The sequence below is a fragment of the Amblyomma mixtum genome, chromosome 8 (assembly GCF_055824585.1).
Source record: "Amblyomma mixtum isolate Tamu chromosome 8, ASM5582458v1, whole genome shotgun sequence".
Classification (NCBI taxonomy): domain Eukaryota; kingdom Metazoa; phylum Arthropoda; class Arachnida; order Ixodida; family Ixodidae; genus Amblyomma; species Amblyomma mixtum.
This window is the reverse complement of record NC_143019.1, coordinates 107,402,508-107,429,224: the sequence shown is the minus strand read 5'-3', so window position 1 is coordinate 107,429,224 and position 26,717 is coordinate 107,402,508. Positions and strand designations below refer to the sequence as shown.

The window sequence follows — 26,717 nt, the reverse complement described above, 5'->3', positions numbered from 1 at the left end:
TTTCCAGAAGCTGCAGAGGAAGCCGCCATTGCACTTGCCATCACCCGCACGGAAGCCCGGTATATTTCAAGTGATTCTAAAACTGCGATTCTAAATTTTGCTCGAGGCCGAGTCCATGTACCTGCTTTTGGCTACTGGACTCGCCCGATGCACCCCCGCCCCGCCAAGGGGAGCTGATATGGGTGCCTGCGCACTCCGGGAATCCCGGAAACGAGGCCGCCAACCTTTTAGCCCGAGGTTCTTTAAACCGGGCTCAGGTGCCCTCGGATCGGGGATTCACGAAGGAACGCATGCACTCATTCAGCGAGCTGACGCAGGCCTACAGAGCCTCACGCCAGCTCTACCCCCCGCCCCACCCCTCCCTAGATAACAAACAAGCAACGCTCTGGCGCAGACTACAGACACACTCTCTTCCCTCACGCCTTACTCTAGCCCACTATCATGTCTCCTTCCCCACTCCGGCATGCGCCCTATGCCCAGAACCCTTCGCCTCTTCCCTCCACATCCTTTCCCTCTGCCCGGCGGACCCTCCCCCGCGGGACCTAGAGAACCTCAAGACCTGGGAGGACTGGGAGACCCTGCTGCGCTCGGAGGACCTGGCCGTGCAGACCATCGATACCGGCCGGGCTGCCAGTGTTATGGACCTTCGGAACATAAACACTTGAGTGGAGTGTGGTCGTGCGGGGACCCTGGGGCGTGCCCCGAATTCCTTGTACAAGAAAGTTTTCTCTCTCTCTCTCTTCCAAAGCGTCGTGCTAAGCTCGACGACAACGTTCTACCTCGCAGAGTGGTTCCGCGTCATCGGTCACCGATGAATCCGAACACCCGACTGCTCCCGAACGCCGCAATGCTACAAGGCGAAGGCAAAGCGCCGAAGAATTGCCAGAAGAACGCGCGCAAAGACCCGAAAAACATCGGATTACCGAGGTTGCGATTACAAACACAATTTACCCGGTTTAACCAAAGCTAAACCACTGCCAGTTTTTAAGGCGAAAGCCTTTAATGCCTCACACTGTCGTTAGCAGCCGTGTCGGCAGATTTGTCCGCGTTTCGGGGAATCGAACCAGGGCCTTTGGCATTTGAAGCAGAGACGCTACTCCTCCCCCACGAAGGCTCAAGGTTTGAGCATGAATAAAGGCGCATATAGGTTTCATAAATAAAATAAAAGGCATAAAAAACAAGCAAAGAACAATAAAAACAATAAAAAATAAGAAACAGACATAAAAATAAAAATAAAGTATGAACGAAAAGATAAAAACAAGAAAAATAAGAAAAGAAACAAAATAATAAAATAGAAATATCAAAAATAAAAAAATTAATTGAAAACAGTGCGCCAGGAAACGCTTTCGCCTTGCAGCACTTTAGGCAGCCAAAATACCCCCCGAATTTTTATTGCGTAAGCAATATTGCACCAAGTTTCGAGCCTTCGCGTAGGCACCGGCAGTGGCCACGGTTGACCTTGAACAGCGTAGCTAGCCAGTATATTCTAGGCACTATAGCGTAGCTTCAGCCGCGCTCCTCCAGAAGGTAGCGCCGTCGGCGCGCCGCGCGGCAGCGGCGGCGAACAGAGTGCTCTGTCTACGACAGATGGCGTCACTAGGAGGTCCACCATGCTTTAGTCCGCCACTTCTGGGCGTCGAAGCCGGCTTTAGCAGCATTGGCGCGCACTGCATCGATGGCATTCGAATGATATCGGTTAAGCAATTAGCCTCATTTCTAGTCAGACCACGTAAATAAAAAACAACACTAAGTAGGAATTTGGCCGAGTTGGGGAATGAACCAGGGTCTCCGGAGTGAAAGACCAGCGCGCTGACCACTCCGCCATGCCAGCTATTTATTTTTTGTCTTTATTGCACTCTGGCTATTCTTCGGCGTGTTGCCTTCGCCTGGTAGCATTGCGGCTTTCCTGAGCAATGAGGTGTTGAGATTCATTGGTGACCGATGATGTGGAACCACTCTGCGAGGTAGAACGTTGTCGCCGAGCTGCATCCTTAGCACGACGCTTTGCAAAACGTTCTTCACGCTGTTCTCGCGTCTCTTGTGCACGTTGTCGCTTTCTCGCTTCTTCATGTCGCTGCCACTTCTCCTTAGACGACTGCATAGCAAAGCATTGACGCCAAGGCAAGCGCGCATTTATAGACGCTTAACAGCGCGGGAGCATGGACGCCGCCATATTTGGTCACGTGACCATTCCGCCACGCTTCCAGGGAGTCCACAGAACGCCATCGCCCGTTCGGCAGTACGCCTTGCTCGTCGGTAAATTGGTTTTTGAGGAAAGGAAGATGGGAGTGAACGAAGAGACAGTATTCAATAGACGCGCTTTTGTTCGCTCCAAACTATCCAGCTAGCATGGCGGAGCGATGCGATTTGCTATGCTAGCTGGATAGTTTGGAACGAACAAATGCGCGTCTAGTGAATATTGTGTCTTCGTTCACTCCCATCTTCCTTTCCTCAAAAATTCAGGGGGCACTTTGACTGTCTAAAGTGCCTAGAGGCGAAAGCGTTTTCCGCACCACTTTGACTGCCTCTGTGGCACTGGTGGCGTCACATGTAATTGAGTAATAATTACTATGTGATCGCAAATCACTAATTAATTGTTAATTACTGATTTGATGCCTGAATACTAATTAACTGCTAATTAATGACGCTTAAGCTTCGCCTTTAGGAGTGAAACGCGACAGCGTGTTGTAGCGCTGCCAGGGAGTCCACGGAGCGCCACCAGCCGTTCGAGGAGTGGAACGCGACAGCGTGCTGTAGCGCTGCCAGGGAATCCGCGGAACGCCACCAACCGTTCGGCGCGATGCCTTGCCCTTTGAACGCTTTTTGAGGAAAGGAAACGGCGCAGTAATTCTCTGTCATCTCGGTGGACACCCGAACCGTACCGTAAAGGAAGGGAGGAAGTGGGAGTGGAAGAAAAAAGACAAAGATGGCCCGTAATGAAGAAAATGAAAATTGTATTTCAGGAAAGGAAATTACGCAGTAACTGTCTCACATATCTCGGTGGACACACATCAAAATTCAGGGGGGCGCTTTTTTGACCTAAAGTGCGGTCACTGATGTGTGGTTATTAAGCTTCGCCTCTAGAGTGGAACGCGATAGCGTTTTGCAAGGCTTCCAGAGAGTCCATAGAACGCCATCGGCCATTCGGTTTTACGCCTCGCTCGTCGGTAAATTGGTTTTTGAGGAAAGGAAATGTATCCGGCTGTCATATCTCGGTGGACACCTAAACCTCGCCGTAACGAGAAGGGAGGAAGACGGGAGTGAACGAAGACACCGTATCCACTAGACGCACCTTTGTTCTTCCCAAACCATCGAGCTGGCATGGCGGAGTGGATAGCATGCTCGTCTCGCACTCCGAAGACCTGGGTTCGATTCCCGAGCTCGACGAATTTACTATTCGGTTTTATTTATTTATATGGCCTGACTAGAAAAGTTAATTAGCCTATTTGAGTTTAATTGCAATTAACTAAGCTCAGTCCCACTTACTTGGAGCATCACTATACGATCCCTTCAATTGGTTACATGGTTACTAGCCAAAGTACAATTGACCCCGTTTGAAATTCGCGCACTGTGACGTCACGACCGTTTCGACCAATTGAAAAGCGTGACATTTCTGTCGACAACTGCTGCTTACAACGATGAGACATTAAAGGCTTTCGCCTTAAAAACCAACTTACCGACGAGCAAGGCGTACAGCCGAACGGGCGATGGCGTTCTGTGGACCCCCTGGCAGCGGGGCGGAATTGTCACGTGACCAAATATGGCGGCGCCCATGCTCCCGCGCTGTTCGCGCTTGCTTTGGCGTCAATGCTTTTGAGCATGTGTCCTCGCTTCGGCGAGCGCGGCTTCGGCCGCTTATCTGTTTTTTTCAGCAGCGTCCGCTCCGGCGGACGCAGTTGTTGCTGCGACGCGCGTCTTTTCTTTTTTTTTCTCTTTCCTCTCATCTCTTAACTCTTCTCTATCTGCACGTGGCAGCGGTGGTGGCTTGCCTCGAGCCAGTAGGCAGGCCCGTGCAATTTCCTTTTCACCCTTCTCTCAGTCGCAACAACATCAACAACGTCAATGCTTTGATATGCAGTCGTCTAAGGAGAACTGACAACGACAGGAAGAAGCCAGAAAGCGACTACGTGCACAAGAGACGCCAGAACAGCCTGAAGAACGTCTTGCAAAGCGTCGTGCTAAGGATGCAGCTCGGCGACAACGTTCTACCTCGCAGAGTGGTTCCACGTCATCGGTCACCGATGAATCTCAACACCTGACTGCTCAGGAACGCCGCAATCCTACCAGGCGAAGGCAACGCGCCGAAGAATCGCCAGAAGAACGCGCACACCATTGCATACGCAATTTACCCGGTTTAACTAGAGCTAAACCACTGCCATTTTTTTCCATGCCTTTGTGGGCGGTGAGAACGAATAGTCTTCACTTCACTTTCGATTCGTAGGTCCCTGGGAGACCTCACGCCACTTTTTCCGCAACCGGTGGGGCTTGCGTGACGAAAAACGTCGTTTAGTGCTTGCTTCATTGACGCGTAATATACAATGCCAGCTCCTAAACATAAATATACTACTCTTTCTCGAAAGAAAGCCCTTTTAAGATACAAAAATCGGCAGTGGCTTAGCTCGGCTGTGCCTGGATATACGTAGGGAAAGACAAAACTTTCGAAGCGAGCGGAGGCGAGCGTAACGAGGAAAGCGGTGTGACTGTGAAGGTGAAGGTTGCGCAAACGTGTGTGTCTCCGTGTCTCTTCTTTGTGTTTCGTGACGTATTTGCGCAAACTTCACCTTCACAGCAACATGTGCCAACTAGGCCCAACCGAAGTTTTATTGGTTTTATCGAAGTTATATACTCTGAGCTACGGCACGAACCCTACATCTGCGCACCACCACCACGCATCTCCCTCCGCACCGGCCATCACCAGCAAGTGTCACGACCTCGCTCCCGCACCACTACATTTTCTTCATCATTCTTCCCCCAGACTGCGAACGATTGGAACGGCCTTCCCCGAGAACTTGCTGCTATCACATGCCAATCTTTGTTCCTCGAAGGAATCACGCGGGTACTTGCTGAGTGAAAATCTTATATTTGTATGACTTTCAACTCATATGTTACTATATGTTATATGTTTTTCATTTCTGCGTGTCCCGGCCCTTATGTAATACCCTCTAACGAGGGTCTTCAAGGTATTAAAGTGAAGTGAAGTGAAGTTAAGCGGTGTGGCGTCATACCAAATGGCGGCGGCGGCTCCGCGGCGACGCCCACGGTGTGACGTCATGTCTGATGGCGCGGCATCCGCCAGATGAGCCTTTTGCTAGGCAACGGCTCAAGGTCGGTCTCTGTGCCTCCTCGGACCAACGCCACGGCGAAATCGCAAGTTCGTGGCCAATGTAGCTTACGCTACAAAAGACCAACAACTAAAATGCAGGTATCACCGCCACAGGCCAATCTCGCAAGTACAAGCGTGATGAAGAAGGATAAAAGACACCACACATCTCTGAGGCTGACAAAAGTGCATGAAGGTTACATGTTTCATCGATATTGAAGTGTACAAGTTTTGTTTTGAATCCACCAGCGCACTTTCATCACACGAGGGAAACAGAAAAAAGGCAAACTGAATGTTGGAGGTCAAAGAAAACCTGCAATGGGCGGCGTAACAGGGGGCGAGCTGAGTTCCGGTATGTTTTGGGGTGCTTCGCGGCTATGCGCTCTGTGTGCCCGTATGGTTACTTTATGCGCCTCGGTTTACAAGGGCGAAGCAGCAGAGGACGTCCAAGTGGCTCTCTAAGTCCAAGGGGCGCTCTGTCCCGTTCTCTTGTCTTGTGTGTGTGGGTGGTTTTTGGCGCCTTTACTTTTACAATGAATTACCAACTAGCCCAGCAAGAAGTTCTCTTAGGCTCTCTAAGCGCTCATCGGACGAAGTTCGTGCAACGGCATGCAGAGTCTCTTTAATAATATGACGCGATAGAGTTAAATCCGTCATCGCTTTGGCAATAGTATACGGCAACCCAACAGTACAAAACCTTACTATGGTGACTGGCTCCAAGCAAGCATGCAAGCACCACACAAGAGGCAAGATTGACAGGATCGCCAATCGTATACTATAAGCGACGAAGACACATGCAACAAACACTAAACATAGAATAGTAGGGGTTCCGGGACATGACGGGATCAGGGGCAACGAGGCAACAGACGAGTTAGCTCGCGGGTATGTCCATCGAGCAGACTCAACAATATGTACCACGGGCACCTTTGACCTCATTACCCCCACGTACCAACCATTACAAAGGCCAGCGGATACGCTACTCCACACAAATGGCTAACCAAAGAGGAGGCGGTAGGCTGGCGCAGACTGCAAACCGGTACATACCCATATTTACATAAACTACACAAGATTTTCGCCGCATAATACGCATACGAATACCGTGGTGTCAAGGTAAACCTACACTAGAGCATGTCACATGTACCAGCCCTAAGGCAGGCTTAGTCCCAAGCTTAGACAACCCAAGTGCGACGCAGTGGGAGCATTTGCTGACCAACAAGGACGATGAAGCGAAAGCCGAGAGTTCGTGCGGACACTTTTGCGCACCACTTTCGCTCACAACTTCAGTCCAGGCCACTTATGAGCCAAGAACAGCTTTCGCCTTGAAAGGCGCCCGTGTGCTGTGCGATGTCAGTGCTTGTTAAAGACCCCCAGGAGGTAAAAATTATTCCAGAGACCTCCACTACGGCACCTCTTTCTCGCTTTCTTCTTTCACTCCCACCTTCCTCCCTTCTCTTACGGCACGGTTCGGGTGTCCACCGAGGTATATGAGACAGTTACTGCGTCACTTCCTTTCCTCAAAAACCGATTTTCATTTACCAATGCTAAGCGTCGCTACTCTTTCTCTCTCTCTCGGTTTCGATTTCAAATCCTGCCCACTATCAATACAAATCTATGGTACTTTTCTGATAAAACTTGTTTGCATAAACATTAACTTGAAGATTGACGCAGATCCTTAGATGTAGCAATATTCAAGCAATCTGTGCTGGAACGCTCAGGAAGCTCTGAGAAAAATTGCCTTTCTTCATTCAAGGGTCAGTGCACCTTCGAGCTGTTCCTCTGATGCCATGAACCACGTAGTCGACAGAAGACCGGCGCTATTCTGTGTGGTGGTTTTCTTTTGTGCCGATGAGAAAACGAGCAGTGGTTACGTCATTTTCGATTCATACGTCGCTGGGAGTCTTCACGCCACATTTTCCGCAATGGTACAGCGGTTAAGGGGCGCACCACTACCATGCGATGGTAGGCGCTGCCATCGGTGTAGCTTGTGCGACACAATTTGCTCCTCCCGAGCCCCTTCTCGCGATCAATCATTGATTTAAGACCCATCTATCACGGTGGTCAGTTTGCTCAATCCTGTGGGCAGATTGTGATGACGCCACAAGGTCAAGTGACCCAGTTGGCCCGCCTAGGTTGCTTCTCCAGCGGGTGGCCCACCCTACGCCACTTTATTTTAGAGTGGAGCTCTTTGGGTTTGGGGAGCGGAAGCTTGGAAAGCAAAGGCGCATAACTGCCCTCTCAGAACCGTGGACATCTCAATCGTGCTTTAAGCTATGTGGCGGTAGTGACAGATGAGCGCTGCATGCGTTGGCATTGACAAGTTGTGCCATTTTAAAGAAAGGAAGTGCGCTTAACTCGCTCCCTGGGTCAGTGAACGCCTCAATCGCGCTTATACCTACGTGAGGTGATGAGATAGATGTGGTCGAACTCGCGCGATCACCTATTAACTGCCACCTGCCAGGGTGACAGTGTAGGTGGGGTCTTTAATGTACATATAAGGACAAACAGGGATTTCTTACACTTATGCGGGAGAACATTCCGTTCCTCTCGCTCGTAACGTCTCCCACGGCTGTGGCAACCTCGCGAAATACTTGTATAGACCTCGTCTTTGAGAACCAGGCATTGGTGCAGCAAGTCGAACATATATCCATCTATTTCTCTGACCGCAAAGCTTCCTTCATGACAATCAAGAACTGTAAGTGGAATGTTTCTTGAAGAAAGAAAATGTGCGAAAAATAACGTTTCCTCTCATTGTGCGTACATGTCTTTCTCGAATTATTTGCCTCAATCTATCGAAAATGGATTATATAGAGGGATTTGTTGTTACAGCCAGCGTCTTCGCTTCAGCGGTCGCGGTTGTTGCGACAGCCGTCTCTCCTTTCACTCTTTCCTCTTATCTTTCAACTCTCTTCTATCTGCACGTGGCAGCGGAGCTGGCTCGGCTCGAGCCAGTCCGCAGGCCCGTGCACTTTCCTTTTCATCCTTCTCTCCGTCGCAACAAGAACAACAACATCTACCGAAAACCTCCGACTGCTGATGAGCAGCGCTGAAGCGTTGCATTGGGAAGTTACGCAATTGTCGGCAATTTTTTTCGCTCACAATGCCGACGCGGTTTCTTCTGGGTAATGGAGGCTCTAGCGCTATCACGTTAATAAACTTAAGTCTACACTTTAACCTATCCCACTATCATCCCTCCTTCCCCACTCATGCCTCCACCTTATGCCCAGAACCTTTGCACTCTTCCCTTCACACTCCCTCCCTCTGCCTGGTGGCCCCTCCCCCGCGGGACGTTGAGTATCGCAAGTCGTGAGAAGACTGGGAGGCCCTGTTGCGTTCGGAGGACCTGGCCGTGCAGGCCACCACCCCCGGCCGGGCCTATAGTGTCATGAACCTTAGGAACATGTGGTTGAGCGTGTCCTTAATTCCTTCGTTGCATTAACGTTTCTCTCTCTCCCTCTCTTTATCTTACCACTAACTAGTTGATGGGCTTCCACTTCACTAGTTTCTTCCGTTCCCTCTTCAAATCTAGCCAAATTCCAGCCCTTACCATCCTAAAGTCGCTACAACGTAACGATACCAGGGTAAGAGCACAGCATAAAGTCTATTTCATTTTTATTCTCGACATTGCGGCTCATCCACGTCCACTTACATTTCTCTCGTTCGCGGAAGAAGATGTTCATGATGCGTAAATTATTTTCTCTCTGCGAACTCTGCTACAAACTACCTCCTGGTATTCCCAAGCCTATGCGATAATCACCTACTGCTTGATCTCCAGCCTGCTTCTAGCCTAACGTGGCACTAAAGGAGATCATCAGTACATGTTCCTGTGTTTTTTTTTATTGTACCACATGGATTCTCTTCGTGCAGGGGGCAGAGGTAAAGGCTAGTTGCCTGACACACCCTCTGCGCCACTAGAGTTCAAGGCAGCATAATATTTATACATTGTAAAAAATTCAGCAACAACGAAATTTGAAGATAATTTGACAGCGCATCTCCAAAACATTGCAAATGTTTTCAAGTGCTGAACAATAAATATAATACAATATAACCAAACAAGGAAATAGACAAGCAGCAGAATTCACTAGTCCGAGCAAAAAAAGCGTATGTGGTTTGACAGAAAGGTAAATAAGGGAATTTTCAAACAAACAGCAAAGATTAGTACTGATGTATAATGTAGATAATGAAACAGCACTAAATATAGTAGCCAACCCATGAGGGACGTGCACAACATGGAATAGATTACATCCCCACTTCAGTTTTTTTGACAACATGACTTCACAAAACCGGAAGCTGCTGGCGTTGACTAAGTCGAGGACAAAAGAACGATCACGCCGTTTGTACGGCAAAAAAAAAACTGTAGGCTTTTTTTTAGAAAAAAGCAGAGTAGAGCGGCCATCCACATAAAGTCTGAAGTTGACATGACACAAATCGATTGATCGCTTGAATAATTCGTGCTTCTTGAGACACGCCTATCATCACAGCTGAACAGTCCTTTTACCTGTTGTTATCATGACACAAACTCTTTCAGCAAGTTTATAAAAGAGCAACGACGGGAGAAATCAATATCGCTACCATCATAACACCCGAAGTTTGCAAAGTAGTAAGCATATCGAGGTTGGTGCATACAGGTACAATCACAACTAGCCTGATTCCTTGATTCCAAAACGCACAAGATGCGGTGCATTTCGATAACTATTACTTTGAAACGCTTTGTCGTCAGAGACAAAGGGGCGGTGATGTGGCTTTTTATATAAGTAGAGATATTATGTACACAGCTGTTCCAGAATACGCGCTTCTCATAGAAAACTAGGAATATCTAACGATTGTGGAGCGTACGTGCTTCTGCAGTCGCTGTTATTTACTGTCTACCTTCGGAATCGGCTGCCGCATTTTTAAGCATGAAATGCTTTTAGCTCCCGTTGTCGGCAGTGTGTTGACGTCACTCCTAGACCGAGAGCTAACATCCGGGCACTGAATTCCACTCGTCCGGGCACTGAAACGAGAACATCCGGGCACCGTACGAGATTTAACGAGACTCATACGTGGTCTATTAGGGGCTTTGAGAGAGGGCCGCTTAGAGAAAGAGGGGAGCTCCAGGGCGAGATGGGCCTTGGGACTGAAAAACTGCTTCCGCGCCTTCCCCAGGGATGGCGCTGCGGTCCCACACTCATGCATTAAAATACCGGCCGCTGGGCCTTCAGCTCATGATGTTTCCCCCTTTGGCAGGCCGCTGTATACACGCTCACGGAGTATTCGAACGCGCTGCATATACATTCTTGTCAGGCCTGCGTCTCGTCGTGTCCGCATACGCTTCTGCATCGTCCTGCATTTCAATGCCGCCACCGTCACAGCTGCTTAAGCCGAGCAATGGAGCTTGATGAAAGGAGAGGTAGGGAGCGTCTTGCGGAAAGCGATCGCTTTGCGAGTGATACGCCACAGCAGAAGACTGCTCGCCCCTGCTGACAACGCCATGATTATGCGGCCGCTCCCGAAAGCGACAAGGCCGCCACGGTTCGCGGCTGCCTACCTATGCCCCCACGATTGCAGGCGATCGCTTCGACGCAACAAGAAGAGTGTGGTGTGTTGAACACTAGACCCATTTTAAGATTTTCACTGGTACCATCTACAACAAATGTGTTATGCCCGTAAACATTTCATGCTTACCCTGCTCTCGGTTACGGGAGAGGCAGAGATGTTTAAGCTTCTTTGGAGAACTCGGCGCATACCTGCTCTAATTACATGTTCCATTCGTAATGCCAGGTGATTTCAGTATAAACAAGCTTTCTTGCGACAGTTCTTGAAATGCTTTCCTTGCGATGATGTACTCGAAGGGGTTGTTAATGTGATTAGTATCCTAACCTGCGTAACACCAGCCAGCGAGACGTCAATTGATATATGCTCTGCAAATTGTTTGAAGGATACTGCGTGCTGTGGCGTGTTTTCAGTGAACATTAGTGACCATACGCCATTTTTTCTTTTTTACTTGTCACGCAAAGACGAAGCGGACTCAAAACTGAAATATCACGTAGATTCACCAATGATAACGGTATTGCGTAAATGGGTAACATCGTATCAGAAACAACATGGGACGACGTCTAAAGCGCGGACAACCCGAACGGTGCGCATAATTCATTTCTTCGTGCAATAAAATAATTCTATATTATTGCTTCCCCTCTGAAAGAAATAAAAAGAAATAAGAAATGAAGAAAACAATGGATTACAGATGAACACATATATAGATTGAACTATACAAGTAACCTGTTTCGTTAATTTATTGCGACGAAAGACAGCTCTAAATTCCTAGAATACAAAAACCTAGGAATAAATTATACGCTGATCTTAAAAAAAAGCCCGCACATCGTACTACATGGACAAGTATAAAGCAACTTTCAACCGCCAGAAAAAACAAATATGGAAACCAATGCGCCCTCTTGTTTGAAAATAATGATTCTGATGCTCAGCTACTAATTATTGATGGCAGAAATTATTGAGGTCCTTCACTGACAGGCAAATTTAATTGTCATTTACTAACACCTGGTGCGTCACAGAGCACACAGCGCTGTTACATTACTAAGAAAGAAACTTGTTCCATATTTTCGTCCTCAACCCTGCCAAGTGCAGTCGAAACAGTTATCAAAAGCCTCAACTTGTACATGAGGCGACGACGCCCGGTGAAAGGATCATGCGACATTTTGAGCTTACCACATTGTCATACCTGCAACTGCATACTGCGTCATTCCCTGATGAAATGAAGATCCACCGAGTGTGCGCAATACAAGAGAGTGGGGCAAAGAACATTCTTGGCAACTACCGTGCTTGGAGTTTTTGCAAAGGTGGCGGAAAAAATTATCGACAATAGCGATCGATCGATCGTTTTGATTGATTGTTTGATGGATTGATTGATTGATGGTTTGATGGATTGATTGATTGATTGGATGGATGGATGGATGGATGGATGGATGGATGGATGGATGGATGGATGGATGGATGGATGGATGGATGGATGGATGGATGGATGGATGGATGGATGGATGGATGGATGGATGGATGGATGGATGGATGGATGGATGGATGGATGGATGGATGGATGGATGGATGGATGGATGGATGGATGGATGGATGGATGGATGGATGGATGGATGGATGGATGGATGGATGGATGGATGGATGGATGGATGGATGGATGGATGGATGGATGGATGGATGGATGGATGGATGGATGGATGGATGGATGGATGGATGGATGGATGGATGTGTCAGCATTCACATTTCTGACGAGCCATGCGGTCCCAACACGCCAGCACACGACATTTAACGCTCCTGCTCAGCGACCAAGAGGCGCCCCGCATCCTAACTTTCTCCTACGAGCGTCCCCCTTTACAAGCCACGATGCTGCGCCTTACGGCAGCGGAGTCCTAGGAGAAGTATCTTCAACCAACACGTTTGGACTTGTCGCAAGAGGCCAGACAGCGAGGCGCCGTTTCCTCCTCCCCCGGATGCCAGCGCGCGCGGCAAGATTTGAAGCGGTTGGCCGCGCGGTCGCTGGTTGGTCCTTTCGGAGTGCCGCCTTTGGATTGGCCAGTTCGGAGGGGCCACCGTTCCTCAGGCTATAAAAGCCCCACCGCTGCAGCTTGGGAGGAGAGACGACCGGGAGGCGCCGACGATACGAGACGCGTCGGCAAGGCCCTCCCAACTCTGCAGATCCGCCGAACCTCCTACGTATCAGTAATCCGGTTATCTCATTCTTGTATCCTTAAGTCTTAAATTAAACCTGTTTTCTTAATTCGAAAAGAATCCGGCCACTTCTTGCTAACAGATGGATGGATGGATGGATGGATGGAAGGATTGATGGATGGATTGATGGATGGATGGATGGATGGATTGATTGATTGATGGATTGATTGATTGATGGATGGATTGATTGATGGATGGATTGGTGGATTGATTGATTGATGGACTGATTGATTGATGAATTGATTGATTGATTGATGGACTGATTGATTGATGGATTTATTGATGGATTGATTGATTGATGGATTGATTGATTGATGGATTGATTGATGTATTGATTGATGGATGGATTGATGGATAGATTGATGGATGGATTGATGGATGGATTGATGGATGGATTGATGGATAGATTGATGGATGGATTGATGGATGGATGGATGGATTGATTGATTGATGGATTTATGGATTGATTGATGGATTGATTGACTGATTGATTGATTGATTGATGGGTGGGTGGATGGATGGATGGATGGAAGGATGGATGGATGGATGGATTGATTGATCGATCGATCGAACTTGATCGCGCTAGACATATTTCCATGCAGCAACGCATCAACCACCTCAAAAATGCATCAATGAAGCCATCTTGAATTTGAAACAAACCGCGAAGAGAACCTAAACAGTCACTAAAGGGAACTGTCAAACTAACCAAGGCGGATAGCTTAGCCTCGGAAATGCTACTGACGTTTTTTTTATTTTTCTCTCTGGAAAGATGGCTGCCTTACTGAGAAAATCGGAAAAGGACCTCTCGAAACTCTTTCACGCTCAAGCCACCCCCACAAAATTAGGACCGTTGCGTCATCACTTCCCATGACAGATTTACGACGGAACTCTCCGATTAATCAGAGGCGCCACTTCCAAAGACCGCAAACGCGCCCAAAATACGGAACTAGCCCGCCTGCCGAAGCGGTAGTTTTTGCTATCAGGTGAAGCTAACCTATCAGTCTAGCCTGACTTAGCACTCCAGTTTAGCGTCGCTTTAACTTGATTCCCTTTCCAGCATCTGTCGTCTCCATTACTTCAATACGCAAATAGACACGCAGCAAGTTTCAGCCGCAATTGATCTAGTTTCGATTAGCGCCTGTTTTCTAGAAGCAGACAGCTTTATTAGTAGGTAAATACAAATTTCAGAGTGGAATACTACACTCTCAAAAGGAAGGAGTAAAAAGAAGGAAGTAAGACGTCCTCCAGCGCCGTCCTTTTAATAAAAGAGAATGCGCTTGAGGAGAGATTATTCCCTTCTATACTCCCATATAGGCATCCTCTTCTTTAGAGTGTAAAACAAGTGACAACAAAAACAAAAATGAAAAGACTACAAAATCTTGATTTCTTTTTACCCTAAAGGAGCTCCGCGTTTTTCTTTAAAAAATGTTTTACAGAAAAACTGGCTACGTAGCCTCCGATCCCTGCTGTCAGATCTCTATCGTTATTCACACTGCAGATTATGCATTCCTGGACAATGATAAAATGATATAAAAGGCTTACGCCTAAAGAACGCTGCGCTGGGAAAACAATTTCTTGCGCTGTCCAAATTTACTACATGATGACGCACAAATACACCCGGTAGGACGCGTATTCAGTGGTTTTTAATGCAATATATCATTACAATGACTTATAAATAAGTGGTAATTGCCCAGACTCCCGCAACAGTTACTTGCTTGAAAATTTCTTCAAAGTTGGTGGAAGAGTGCTTGAAGAATACTTTCCATTGCAAGCACTGACATAATTATAAACCCAAATTTTCAGCTACAAAAATCCACAGAGTTATCTGAGATTACGAGCACAGGAGACATAAAGCATAAAAGAAATTCGTCGCGCATGACGAAGCTATCCAGTAACATTTCAAACACTCACTTTAATGTGCCAGTAGCTAAACACAGTATGAACTCATTCTGCATTACAATGTAGTGCGTCAGAACTAAAATTAGGGCTTGACTTTTGTGTTCTAATATTGCAGCCATATTACCACCGTAAGTGCTCATTGCGTTGAGCACACTGAAAACCAAATTCAGGCCACGCACAGAAAGGGCGAGAACACTTCAGTGACGTCCCTAAAGAAGCTCTTCCGCTGAGCGCACAACAACCAATGGGAACTAAGATTATAAAATCTTGTTACAGTTTTGCCAGCCAAGCTTGGGTAAAAGGAAAAAAATTGCGGTAGTTAGTAAATACTAAGTCAGAGTACTCAACGAGAGAATTTGTTTCTACATAAAGCGGCTGATGCCCCGTCAAAGTTTCGCGCTCCTTAATTCCAGTTCGCAAACGATACGGCTGCGTATTTGCTTTTCAGCATATCGACCAGAATACACACGGCCAAGAATACAACGTGCTATAGACAGGCATGCCGTATGTGTTTGCGGGCTTGTATTCACAAGAAAAACATCTTCCCCGCTGATTTTTTTCAGTGCCCTAAACTTTTTATCGCTACAAATGGAGGCAGAGCTCACTCACCTCTGACAGCTTCCGCGGTTCGCAGCCACTTCCGGAAAGGACCACCAGAGGGGAGGCGTGAGCGTATCGTTCAATCGACGTGACATTTCCGACAATCAGTCACACGAAGCAGAGGGCTCATCCACGGCAGAAAGAGATAAAAGTTTTGTTCCACCCCAAACCAAATTTTTTACAAATCTTCTTCGTTGGAAACGACGTAGCTCAGTTCCGTTCTTTTCGCCGCTGCAACGATAAACCACACGAAGTCAAACGTATTCCAGTTCTCTGGGCTAAAAGACGTTTCGTCGGTTTCAGGTTTGCGTTGGCATCAGGCTGATAATCTGATAAACCGGCAGGCCCCCAAAATTCCTTTCTTGGCTTTTGGTGACGACTATTTAACTCCAGTAGAAGACACTTTTCTAATGATGGAAGGCTTAGTGAGGAATGCCTACAGCACCTTCTTGGGAAAATTCTGCTCTGTTGAAAGCACGTGAACAGCACTGGACACTGATGATTCTTGAGACAAAGGAATTTTTTGCAGTACGGCGCCGAATGCGATACCTCGAACACCCCACAAGGGTGAAACAGAGAGCTATAGCTGAGAGCTGAAACCTCCGACGCGTTTTTCGAAAACGTCTGTGTTGCTTCCTGCTACAATTTGGAGAAGTTGCTCGCAACGGGCACTTGAAGTGGTCAGTATTGGCGGATTAGCTCCGAGCAATGCAGCCAACAAATTTCATGCATCTCCCGGCAGCACGGGCACACTTGCCGACGTCGTCTCAGTCTACTTAGACGCCTGTCGGTGCAAAACCAAAACAACGATGGGTGCTAAGGAGGAGTCAGCGGTGAATCACAGAGGGCGGCGTGGTCGACAACAACTCGGCGAGTCCGTCGGGTAAGTCTAGCAACGTCCCGTGCCTCGCCGCAAATTGGTTCGATTTTCGCCTCACTCGATGACCGCCCCTCTCCAGAAGCGGAGAGAGGGAGAAAGAGGGAAAGAGGCGAACGCAAAGCCGGTAACCGGCGGCGAACAAACTCTGCCTTTGAAAAGAAGCAACGCTTCCAGCGGTGTAAGTACGGCGCCACGACGGGGAAGCGGCGCGCATCGATCAGCAGACGACACCGGCTTGGTTGGGGCAGAAGAGGAGCGCAAAAGCGCGCGGCCAATGGCGGCCGTCGGCGGCAGACAAGTTCCGCCGGAAGCGGACCACGACAGACCAATGGCGGCGCGGGTCAGGCCGGCGCCCGTTTTGGGCCTGGGTCAAGCGATCCGCTTTGTTCCCTTGCACGGATAAAATTAAAGCACAAATGAAGACCTGCAGTCACGACACAGTTTCGGGGGCAGCCGGCTGGGGCCACCTAGTACTATGTACCTGCACTCGCCCGTTCGCCCTTTGTTATTTTTTTCTTATGCGTCACATTGGAAGTTGACCAGCCTTGTAGGTCCCGTTGCCCGAGATTTCTATGCAAGTAATGTGCAAAAGTACATTTTATTTAGAGGCATCAAACTAGACGCATGCTCTGATTAGCATGACTGAAACATGCGCGAGCAAGTTGTACCGTACGTGCGCGGCTTGATTGCATAGGTAGTGAGAACTGCTCGGGCTGTTTTACAAAAAACATTTACATGAATGCTAATGGTTTTTTGGATCAAGAATAAACCAACATGGCTTATCGGCATGCGTCAAAACCACAGCGAACCAAACCTCATTGTTTCGCTCTTTTCAAAACGAGGGGAAGATTTTGATTTCATTTATAGGGTTCAACGTCCCAAAGCAACTCAGGCTATGAGGGGCGTCGTAGTGGAGAGCTTCGGAAATTTCAACCACCTGGGGCTCTTTAACATTCACTGGCATCGCACAGCAAACAGGCCTCTAGCAGTTCACCTTCATCGAAATGCGACCGACGCGGTCGGGAGCGAACCTGCGCCTTTCGGGTCAGCAGCCGAGCACAATAATCACTGAGCCACCGCGGTGGTGCGTGAGGAAGAGTAGTGAGCGAGGGGTGGGAGAGTGGTTACTTTATTGGTGCAATATTTCGAGCTCCTGGCTTGCAACCAGTTCGCGTTGCTTAAAGGTAAGTACATGCCTGAAAGAAATGTATCACGTCTACGTCACTAAACCGATTAGTTGAGAGCTCTTCCTAAAAGAAAACCGGAGGGTTAGCGGCCGATTTCCTGCCAATGTGAAGCTTACGGCAATTAGTTTGTCACCCTCCTCTGTACGGGATGTTCAAACAACCACACTATGTATATGAATAAAGCATCGACAGAGCCGTATAGTATATTAACGTCAGAAAAATGCAAAAACTGAAGCTGGCAAGAAATTTTCGCAGACTTGCGTTTCGAAAAGAGCAAAAAATCTGACTCGACCACTTGCTTTGTGTCACAACCAGTGGGACCACTTCGATCCGGCAAATAATAAGAAAACACTTCTCGCGAGACCATTTGTCGCGATCGATAAGGCAGTTATGGGAAAGAGAGAGCACCACCGAGTAATCCCGTGACTGGCGCGTGTGCATACAGAAAAATAAAAGCAGGCAGGACAACCGAAACCGATAACATTGCGTGTTGTATAGTTACGCCCTGGTCCTTTCAGAAGAGTGATCTCTCCAGGCAGAACATCAAATAGAAGGTGAAGAGGAAACAACTCTACTTAAGTAAAATTTTTGTTTGGGCCAGTAGGGTAATACCTGAAACATCCAAGTTAATGATCCTTAGCCATCAATTTTCATTGTGAGACACCTGTGAAATACAGTAAGATAATGTTATTGAAATATTAAAACTAATGATCCACTCTTCCGATGGCTAGCAAAATCTTTCTTTGAAATTTTATTCATCGTTCGCACCCAGTAGAAAAGGCTGCTTTAGAAAAACTAAAAACCAATGGTAACCGTTTTTGACGACAGCAGAAATGTTAATGGCCAAAACATGCAAGCCTGCCGAGTATATCTGCGGATATACTGATTGTTATAGTGTAATCTTAGGATATATAAAAAAGTGCGTTCATAGACAATTTCCGTTTGAAAAATGCGCTTATCCAGAATTTCTGGGTGAGAGTGACAAGCCGACAGAAGGGCACTCAAGACAGGACGAGAGCTGCCCCTTGGGGTATTTGAGGGCACTTCAGCCGGAAAACTCCCGAACTTCAAGAGTTCGTTCGAAGTTATTGCAATGGTTTTGGTGATCGCTGCCAGTGGGATTTTTTCTTTCTGCCTGGTGCAGTAAATTCCAATTTTCGCAAAGCTGTCAGCACTAAGAAGACACAGGGCACTAAAAAATCGCAAAAAAGCTGAGTCTTGCGGCTTTTTTCCGCTGTAGCCTTTACGAACATAAAATTTCGCCCTCTCATTCTCCTCCGGTGCCGCGTGACCCGGAGTCCACGTGATCTGATGGTACTCATCCAGCGTCGGCCCTAGTATCTGACCCCTCAGCCGCGGGGTTCTTCCGTTCATGAAATTTCAGAAATAGGTACTGTAGCGAAGAGCTTCGGAATAATTTCCTCACAGCAAAGGACGGGATGAAGAAGGAGTGAAACAAAGAAGAGAGTGGGAGTCACCGTTGAGGAGGACTCCAATTCCATCTAGGATTATGAAGGCGCATAGCATGAGGGCGTCTGTTGAGTTTGGCCTAGATGAGCTGCCATCACGTGGGCGTGACTCGACGCCGCGACCTCGTGGTCCCTAGCCAAACGCCACAGTCCCTGAGCCGCCATGGTGGATAAAAACAGCTTTTGTATATTTACGGGGTTTTATTTGTGACTGAGAAGCAACGTATCATTCACTGCAACACTGAATACGCGTTCTACACTCGTGGTAAGAAAAAATATCTGTTAAAAAGAATGAAACGCCCATTTGCGTTAGCACTGTCGTACATGAGTTGGCTCGAATTATTGATTTTGCGTACAATCTATTTTTCAGCAAATACCGACTGCAATAAATGCCAGTTTTCGCATCAAGCTGAGCGGCACTACGCAAACAGGTTAGCCGGCTCACGGCGCAAGTACTACTTAGAACGTGTGTGTTAGCACTAATGAAAACTTCGTTTTCCTAATGAGAGCTTCGTTTTCCCAAAGCCTGAGCTTGGTAATGTGCTTTGCAATTTCTAGCGTATGCAGTTCACACGTACACCTCAACGCTTTCAACGTTGTCGTCGTTACGAGGGCAACTATAGGCAGGCGTGGCCCACAGCATGTCCAACTAAAGGCTATAAGAGCGAAAGCGCTACTGCGATTGGTAAACCGCAAGAAAGATCTTAAGACATTTGTATGCTTGCGGTGGTCGCGGGTTTGTGCCAAATAAATATCGACGACTGGGATTTGAACCCGTGGTGGCGCGATCAGATCAGTTTCTCTGGCCACTGCACCAAAGCACTTGGCGATCGCTCTTCAACAGCAAAACATTCTAGCTCTGTGCATTGCAGATCGTCTTGTTTATCAAGTAATACTGCTATCAAATTCTATTATTCGTTCTTTAAGGTATGCGGCGGAAGTGACAGAGGGATGTGCGCTGCATGCCTTGGCGTGGACAACTTTGTGGCAGAAATACGGCACTAGAGCCATAGGCGCTGGCGTACTGAAAACACTGCCACAGAAACGCGGCACTGAAGAGGCCGCCGGCGTACATTGAGTAAATTGGCACTGACGATAAAAAAGTTGAAGACGTGCATAACTGGCGCCCTGTTGAGTGGACACCCCAATCGCTCTTTCAGGCACATGGTGGTGGTGCCAACCTGCAGAAAACTGTGCTTTCGCACAATATTTCATGCTTAGGTATGCTAAACCGTCAGCCACTTTTTTTTTGTAAAAATCTGCTGGGCACAGGGTTTGGCAGTCGAGGTCGGAAAAGGTGACTACTAAATTCACCGGGCATAATGATTAGCGACGTACGATGTACAAATTACTCGGAGGCAGACCCAAGCGTCCATACCACTCGAGCGCCGGGCCTGTCGTTCGAAGATCAGGTTCAAATTATTCTCTTTGCTTTCTGCTTAAACAAACGGCTGAGTTACGCCTGCACTCACCTGAAGGGAAGCTGCGGCGCCGAGTCGCCGGCCGATCGGCTCTCCTCCAGCACCATGATGCGACGCGTCACCGGTCACGTGACTGTCTTCCGACCGCGGAGACCTTGATAGGCCTGCAGGTAAAGTGATGCAGCTCAGATCACAAGTAAGTCACTTTTTTCGTGGAGGTTCTTTCTCGTTTGTGCATCCATATCCTTAATCCAGAAAAAAAATCGAACACTTTTGCTGTACCCGCACGGTCTGACTGGCCTGTATAGAGAGGAATATTGGTCAAGTTTATATATACTAAGGTGTTCTATTTAATAGCAACGCTCTTCAGTGCAAAGCGAAGCTGGCTACTAGCCTGGGGATGTCTATTTATATTTCAGCACAAAAGGGGCTTTATTTTACAGAGCACCCGATAAAATTCTCATTCGTTCGCAAGTCAGCGCTTCAAGATTCTTTTTGAACCTGCCCCCCCCCCCCCCCCCCCCCCCCCGGCGCCGAGACATCTCAATTTACCCCGGAGAGGGACAGAAAAAAACTGGCAGGGTTTTAACGTATAGTTGAACCGAGTAGATGCGCGAAAACATGTGTTTGGCCTGATTGCCTCATGGTTTTGCTTTGTTGCAGGTAGTCGGCACTTCTGGCGACTATATTAAACTCAGGCTAAGCTCTGGTCGAGGTTAGGCCCATCTGATCTGTTCGCGCCGCAGACGGAAGTTGATGAAGACGGCGATGTGCAATGCAGAGCTCGAGAGTTTGTTGCAGTTTTACACAAGGGGTGATCGGTTGGGTGGTGGTGAAAACATTTATGTAATTATAGGGAGAGGTGTTCGGGGTCGTGACCTGAATGGTCATGCTCTTACAACCACCAGTTGGGATGCCAAGTCAGGCACACTATTGCCGGTTGCCGCAGCCCGGGCGCGCTGCGTTAAGGCCCTTTGAGGCCCTAAGGTGTAGCAGCCGGACAGGGTCGCTTCCCAGTCCTCTCAGGTGGGGTTTGGAATGCAGGTGGCATGGGTTCTGCTGACAGGCCCACACCATGTGGTAGGTGTCAGACACCTCCCCACAGTGCGAGCACCGCCCGTCGAATTGAGGGTCGAAATGCTGTAGAGTTGCCGGGCACAGCATCGTGTTGGTGAGCAGGCGCAGGAGTACCCGCTCGTTGGCCTTCCCAAGCCCTTTGACGGGGTGGGAAGAGTTTGGTGCGTGGATTTGTAATAATCGCACATTTCCTTAAAAGTGTAAACCGGATTGAAACCGGAGTCCTGGTGGGCGTCGGGTCCCGTGGGAAATGCCCGGAGAGAGAGCGCGCGGGCGGCGGCGCCGGCTGCCTCGTTTCCGTGGAGGCCTTGGTGACCTGGAGCCGAAACGAGAGATTGGTGCGCTGGATCCGAGTTTCGGAAACAATTTCGGTAGATGCGATAAGCTAGGGGGGTAGCCCACCCTTGCTCGACGTTTCGACAAGCCCCTCGCGAGTCGGTGATTATGTATTTGGAGGAGGATTCGGAGACTGCCAGGGCGATGGCAACCTCTTCTGCGTGAAGTGCTGACTGGGCCTTGAAGGTAAGGTCGTCTACTGTTTTGCCCTCATGGACGACCGCGGCCGTGTGCTATCCCCTGCGGTCCGGGATGGAGGCGTCCACGTAGAATACTCCTGGTTCGCTCCTAAAATGGCGGTCCAAGGCTTCCGCCCGCGCCAGGTGCCTACCATTATGGTCTTCTTTGGACATGTTGGTGGGGGCAGACCGCACGGGGAGGGCGCATCTCCAGTGTACAGGAAGGCGGCATCTCTCCGGTGATAGTATAGTGCTCTCGTGTGGTGACAAGCGAAGCTAATTCGTTCGTTCCGCCGCGGTTCGAATCTCGGTGACGGCAGTATTTATATATTTAAAGGTCACATCTTCAGCGATGAATCGGCTTTTGGAGCTTTGGTCCTCAAGTAAAGCTTTCGCTCTAAAAGGGCTTTGAAGGGAGCACCACTTCCCTGGTTGGGAGCCAGGAGCTGAGTCTCCGGATATCTTCATTTAGGCACGAGGTGTTACCCGTCCCAAAATCTGTGCGAGTTTCAAAAGGCGGTCACGGCCAAACTCCTGGCAAACTTTGTTTTGCTCACATTTCGCTGTGCCTTTTGTCTTCACTACCTTCATCGCCCTTGGAGGCTTATGAAGCTGGTGTCCTGTCCACCAACCCTAAAGCAAACTGCGTTCCCATTTCTGAATGATATGTGCACATACCGACTGTAAATATACATAGCTGGCTCACTACATCGATCAATTCACCGGCCGCAGTGGTCACCCCCGAAAGGCCCTTCGTAACTAGGGTGAAAGCCTCTTGCCGGTAATATTTGACGGGTGCCCGGGTAATCGACGAGGGGGGGGGGGGGGTAATCTTCGACGGGGGTATGACTGAGAGGCAGTCCTGCAAGGAAGCAAGCTGCAATGCGCCGTGGGTCCTATGAACAGATAGTCCTTGAAATAAGAGAACTGAACTACAATGTCATAAGAGAGTAATTACTCATTTGCATCCACCCAAGCAGAGCCATAAGGCTGCAGAGGAAAGTTGCACGGCTTTCTTAGAAACATTATACTTAAAGAAGGATTCCCCTATACATTTCACCAGCACTGATCCCACTTCAAGTTATTAATCAATTCGCTCTCTCGCTACCACAAGCTTGCTGTTCCGGTTAGCTCAGATGGTACAGACTGCTCCGGTGAAGCGGTGGTCCTTCGTTCGAACCCCGGACCCGGACAAATTTTTGTTTAACTACAAAGCTTCTGAGAATGCTGTGTATATTTCGTTTGTAGCCGTACGGCTGCACTTGGGTGGACGCAAATGGGTAATTACTACCTTAATACAAATCTGCTGCACATTGGGGGGATTCCGCTAAAAATTTTACCAACTACAGTGTCCTCGTCACAGGACATGACATACTGCATTGATGGCTGCTAGTGCACAGCTGCATCGCATACAGCACGTTTTTTTTTTCTGAATTTTTTATTTCAGTTCTTCATCTAGGTTGCTGTCTAGGAAATGGATTACTCACAACCCGGTGACAAGTTTGTGCAACGCCATAAGGTCACGTGACCTCCTTCGACCTGTCAGCTGGTTTCGTGACACCGGACAACGGCGAGGTTTTGTTGTGACGACCACTCTAATACTAACGCATTATAAAAACGAGTAACTCAGAAATAATTTGGATCCTAAGACGTCTGTTGCTTCGGAGAAGTGTAGGAGGGCCATAAGTTTGGAGTTTATCTAGGTCTTGCGGTAGGTCCAGTGTTGATGGGCGGCGACTGTGGTGTATAGCACGTAACGGCTTGTTTTGCCTTCGGCTGCCGAGCAGCACCGGAAGAGGTGTTTGTTGTTGTTGACGATGCTGACATATGACATTGAATGTGGCGCATTTGGCTGTTGGTTCCTGCAGACTAACTGGTTAGACTGGAGGGTTAATGTGGAACATATTCTTGTCTGTGGACCAGTAGTTGTGCTTCCTGCGCCTAGAGCTCTGAGATGGCAGGTGGCGTCAAAAAAAAAAAACACTGTCCGTATAAAGCCCTCCTAGACCGAGACGGTAGCGAAATTCCCCCTTTACAGCCGGTTTCTTCCTTAAACCTCAGTGATGATTATCGCTTGTAAGCGCCTCCAATCAGGGTCAAAACTTGTAGGAGGGTTTTAAAAACACGAAGCTTTGAAAATATTTTTCGCCACAGTTGTCATCAGTTCCCGGTGCAAAACTTTATTCCGCTCGTTGGGTAAGGTTTCTTAAAATGGCTAGCGCAGTCGGCTGCCAGTATCACGCACATGAGCTCAAGTTTCAGCTCTTTTCCGAAGCAAAGTAAAAATCGCCGCTAACCGTGAGATGCATCACGTGGGTGAATTACGTCAACCACAGATGCAAGAGCAAGTGGAAGAGAAAGTAAGTGTAACGCGAAGAAGATGGGCGGCATGACAAAAAAAAATACGCTATTTTCTCGTTCTTGACGAACCCTAACTGTATGTTCTCCCCAAGGCTGTTTCCTCCGACTGATAAGCTATGCGTTCGGGCAGCGCTATAGGCGTGGAATACTTTAGTACACGTTGTCTCAAGCTCCAAAAGACAGCCTCTTTCTTCGCTTCAAAGTCTGTCCTTGTGCTCCCGTTCCCTCGCTACTTTTAAAAGCTTGGTTTTGAGCTATTTGAGCGGCATTGTGGAGAAAGGAAAGACTTTATGAGAGGCTGTCACGCCACATTTTTTTAATTCGCACGTGAGGGCTCCCACTCGCTATCTGGCCGCCGTCTCAGCTCGTTTGCGCATTCGCAGCAGATAACGCAGCATACGACACGACTGCGTCCAGCATTGCTGTTGGCTGCATCGTCGGCCAAAGACTCCCAGTAATCTTTGCAAAAACACGTGACTTTCGGTACACTTTTTGGCGAACAGCTTAACAATGAGGCCCTCTTCTATGGTTTCTATTGTCCATGAGCCACTACTAGCTCTTAAGCACAAATTATGCAAACAAATTACTTGGACAAGGCAGACGGGTTAGGCTCAAACTTAAACTGTCTTCAAACATCTAACTTGCGCTCTAAGTTAATGCCTCTATCGTGTGTCCTGTCTTTAGTTTCCTCTTCGTTTTTTGCCATTCTTTCTTTTAGAACGTAATACAATCATGAATACAAACCAACCAGCCAAATAGAATGTGTCGTTTCTTCGTACCATACGACGCTAACGTACTAATGGCGCAGGCGTAGCGAGCAGTGCAAGCCGCGGTATTGATTCGCACGCGGTCGAAGTGTGCGTGGCCTCCGTTTAGTCGCTCCCGGTCTGACTGACCACACGCACGCGGCCGCAGCCACAGGCAACTTCCGAGTTTGACAGATCTTTCGTGCAGATGTCGGTTATTCTTTCTCTTCATTGCGTCTCTGCCCAGCGCAAATACACGAGGCGCTCGGCACTTATCGACTTTCTAGCGTGGAGACCGCGGGCCGCGTGATTCAAGGTCGGCCAGCGGGCAGTAAACAGCGGATGGCGGGAATGACACGCCAATGTGTCATTTTTCGATGCCAGTGACGTGCTGAACGTTCCGGATGAACGTCACTGGCAATATCCGAACGGTCATATGGGGTGTGTTCGCGGTCAAAATCTTCACTGCCCCCATTGACGGCACCGTTTTCAATACTGATGAGTAGTGAGCACTGTCGTACTACTTGCTTATATCATCATCATCATCATCATCATACAAGCCGTATGATGTACAAGGAATACAGAAAACTTAGAAATAAGTTAGGCTCTGATATTAAAAAAGCTAAGAAACAGTATTATCAGAATAAATTTTCAGCAGTCTCCAATTGCCCTAAGAAAATATGGGATTGTTTGAGCGACCTCATGGGAAGGGCTACAACCCATATTCCCAGCACATTAACATTCAATGGTGTTGAATACAGTGGCGCTGCTTTGGCAGACAAGTTTAATGCTCATTTCCTATCCTCTGGCGAATCATCTCAGAAGCAGGATAGAAATCATGAAATTGCTCAGTATATTGCCTCTCCAATTGGTAGTTCCATATTCTTGAATCCTTGCAGCGAACATGAAGTATTCACATTTCTTAGAAGCCTAGACAAATCCACTGCGGCAGGCGCAGATGAAATTAAGGCCGAGCCTATTATTGCTGTTGCCGATCTAATTAGCTTGCCCTTGCAGCATATATGTAACAACGCGTTAGTTCAAGGTATTTTTCCAGATGGTATGAAAATTGCCAGAGTGGTTGTTTTACACAAAGGTGGCCCTTATGACAATATAAACAACTACAGACCTATATCTGTACTCCCTTTGTTTTCTAAACTGCTGGAATATTTGATCAAAATCAGACTGTGTAAGTTCTTTGACGACAGACAAATTTTTGTTAACGAACAGTTCGGATTTCGTGAGAAGAAGTCAACAGAAATGGCATTGCTTAGTATAAAGGAAAAAATATTTTCTAATATGGATGATAAACAATTTACAGTTGGACTTTTTTTAGATTTCAGGAAGGCATTTGATTCAGTTAAACATGATATTTTATTTTATAAGCTACCGTTTTATGGCATTCCAGGAGTTGCCTTAAATCTGATCCGTACTTATCTTTCCAGTCGCGTTCAGTATACATGTTTGAATGGTCATCAATCACAACCTGGTCAATTAATATACGGTGTCCC

The 26,717-nt window shown here is 47.9% G+C and overlaps 1 protein-coding gene across 2 annotated transcripts in view; it reads right to left on the bottom strand.

Annotated features, from left to right (window-relative positions):
• Positions 1-20,630, bottom strand: part of LOC149333834 (cyclin-dependent kinase-like 4) — a 142,792-nt gene extending 122,162 nt beyond the window's left edge. Inside the window, exon 1 of one of the 2 annotated variants that reach the window (XM_089556120.1) lies at positions 20,559-20,630. In XM_089556120.1, coding sequence (XP_089412246.1) covers positions 20,559-20,614 — 56 coding nt within the window. In that variant the 5' untranslated portion in view covers positions 20,615-20,630. Of the gene's footprint in view, positions 1-15,559; positions 16,517-20,558 lie in introns of those variants that run through there. The other variant, XM_089556119.1, reaches the window with a different exon arrangement.
• Positions 20,631-26,717: the final 6,087 nt, after the last annotated feature.